A 2,862-nucleotide genomic window follows, 5' to 3' on the forward strand; every position below is an offset into this window, starting at 1 on the left:
GGCGGTGATCGCACGGTGGATGTAGCACACCCGACTTCCTTCTCGGATGTAAGCTTCAGTCTCCCAAAAGCCGATGTAGTCGGGGTGGGTCCAATGCTCAGTGCGGTACTGTATGGTACACCGGGTGTGATAACGACGTGCGAGAGTAAGAAGCTTCGGGTGGTAGTAGGCGTCACCATGCAAGTCAAAATGGATCACCACTGTCCATCCCTTTGCCAGAAGTGCAGCATGGTGATCTTGGCAATCTCCATCACCATCACCATCACCACTGCCATGGTCGCTCGAGTCAGAGCTGTCAGAACTATCTCCATCATCTGGATCACCAGCACCCTCTTGTTCATCTTGCTCCATGGGCTCCTCTTTGGTGTCCTCATCTTCAACAAGTTCCTCTATCATGACTTCCTCCTCAGCATCCTCATCCATGGTAACATCCATGGTTTGTTTCTCTTGTGGATCCTCCTCCATATCTCTCAGTGCTTCAACCAGATGCGGGGGAACACGCTTGCCTAGAGTGAACCTTGTCCTCTTGTTGGGCATGATGACACGTTTGCGAGCTGTCCACTTGGTACGGGCCATCTATAAGAAAAGATATGAGGATTAGAACAAAATAATTTTGTCAATAGATATTAGACAGATTATAAGCAATAATTTTATAAGAAAATAATTAATAAAATAAGTGCTCAAGACCCTAAGAACGTCCATTTCTATCTAGGCTGATCGTCCTACAGTCAGGCTAAGCTTTGATACCAATTTGTCACACCCAGTTTTGATAACAAAACCAAGTACTCAAATATGTGCGTCCAAGATGTCCAAACACACATATTATCACAAATTGTAAATATATCAAAGTAAATTTATTTGGGAACACAAATATTACATGTATTTTCTATAAATCTAGTCACACTTGTAGCACACAAACAAAAAGTGACAATTAATTTGAGACGGAGGTCGTATATCTATAGAAGAAAAAGGGATATCAGCAGATAGTATAGACAGAGCACAGAGAAGGAAATACGTGGACGTCGCCGGTTGATTCGGTTGATATACTATTACAAAGCGTCACGAACAGACTGCCCAAGTCCGATCCGGAATCCGGATAGCAAACTGATGCGCTGATGCCGCGATCGACATGGACTCTAACTCCAGACGTAAGTCTATATATTGCACCCTAGTATGATTCTTAATTTTGGTTCGCTGCAGTTCTTGGCATTAGAGTCGCCGTCGCAAGCTGTGCATCCGGCCGGCACGCCCACGTCTCCTCTCACATCATCGTCGCCACCTTTCGGCATGGCACACTACGCGTCACTATATCACGGCGGCGCTTCCATGCCGCCGCTGCCTCCGGGGATCCCCGTCCGCAGCGTATGGGAAGACAATCTAGAGCTCGAACTGCGCTTCCTCCATAGCTTTGTTCATAACGCCCGCTACGCCGCGGTGAACATCCATTACCCCGGCGTCATACACAACGGCAGTCAGAAGCACACCTCACAGACAGCTGATGAGCGATACAGCGTGATCAAGGCCAACGTCGACACTCTCAAGCCCATCCAGGTTGGCCTCGCCATCTACAACGACTTCGGCCACATCGTCGCGTGGGAGTTCAACCTCCGTGGCTTCCACCCGGTGATGGACCCGCACGCCGCCAACTCCGTTGGGTACCTCCAAGAACGCGGCCTGAGCCAATAGGCTTTTCCTATAATTAAAATCTTTTTTTTCTGTTTTTAAAAGTCGATTTTTTATTTTCTGTAAAGACATTTCTACAGGCGGTTCACATAACTGAACCGCCTGTAGAAATCTATTTCTACAGGCGGTTCTTAGTTACCGCCTGTAGAATTGGCCCATTTCTACTGGCCTCCAGCGCAGGCGGTGCTGAAAAACGCCAGTAGAAATAAGTTTTCACCCGCCTGTACAGTATACCTCTGTACTAGTGTCACTAGAAAGATCTTTGAGTCTAGTTTTTTTAACAAATTTATTTGGGAACACAAATATTACATGTATTTTCTATAAATCTAGTCACACTTGTAGCACACATACAAAAAGTGACAATTAATTTGAGACGGAGGTCGTATATCTATAGAAGAAAAAGGGATATCAGTCGATAGTATAGACAGAGCACAGAGAAGGAAATACGTGGACGTCGCCGGTTGATTCGGTTCATATACTATTAAAAAGCGTCACGAACAGACTGCCCAAGTCCGATCCGGAATCCGGATAGCAAACTGATGCGCTGATGCCGCGATCGACATGGACTCTAACTCCAGACGTAAGTCTATATATTGCGCCCTAGTATGATTCTTAATTTTGGTTCGCTGCAGTTCTTGGCATTAGAGTCGCCGTCGCAAGCTGTGCATCCGGCCGGCATGTCCACGTCTCCTCTCACATCATCGTCGCCACCTTTCGGCATGGCACACTACGCGTCGCTATATCACGGTGGCGCTTCCATGCCGCCGCTGCCTCCGGGGATCCCCGTCCGCAGCGTATGGGAAGACAATCTTGAGCTCGAACTGCGCTTCCTCCACAGCTTTGTTCATAACGCCCGCTACGCCGCGGTGAACATCCATTACCCCGGCGTCATACACAGCGGCAGTCAGAAGCACAACTCGTAGACGGCTGATGAGCGATACAGCATGATCAAGGCCAACATCGACGCTCTCAAGCCCATCCAGGTTGGCCTCGCCATCTACAACGACTTCGGCCACATCGTCGCCTCGGAGTTCAACCTCCGTGGCTTGCACCCGGTGACGGACCCGCACGCCGCCAACTCTGTCGGGTACCTCCAAGAACGCGGCGTGAGCCAATGGGCTTTTCCTATATTTAAAATATTTTTTCTCTGTTTTTAAAAGTCAACTTTGTATTTTGTGT

At 48.1% G+C, this 2,862-nt stretch overlaps 1 protein-coding gene across 1 annotated transcript; it reads left to right on the plus strand.

Annotated features, from left to right (window-relative positions):
• On the plus strand, positions 1,174-1,686 carry LOC110431148 (probable CCR4-associated factor 1 homolog 9). The gene has a single exon (XM_021449860.1). It carries the CDS (start codon positions 1,174-1,176, stop codon positions 1,684-1,686), a length of 513 nt encoding a protein of 170 aa, XP_021305535.1.

Source organism: Sorghum bicolor, chromosome 10, assembly GCF_000003195.3.
Source record: "Sorghum bicolor cultivar BTx623 chromosome 10, Sorghum_bicolor_NCBIv3, whole genome shotgun sequence".
Classification (NCBI taxonomy): Eukaryota; Viridiplantae; Streptophyta; class Magnoliopsida; order Poales; family Poaceae; genus Sorghum; species Sorghum bicolor.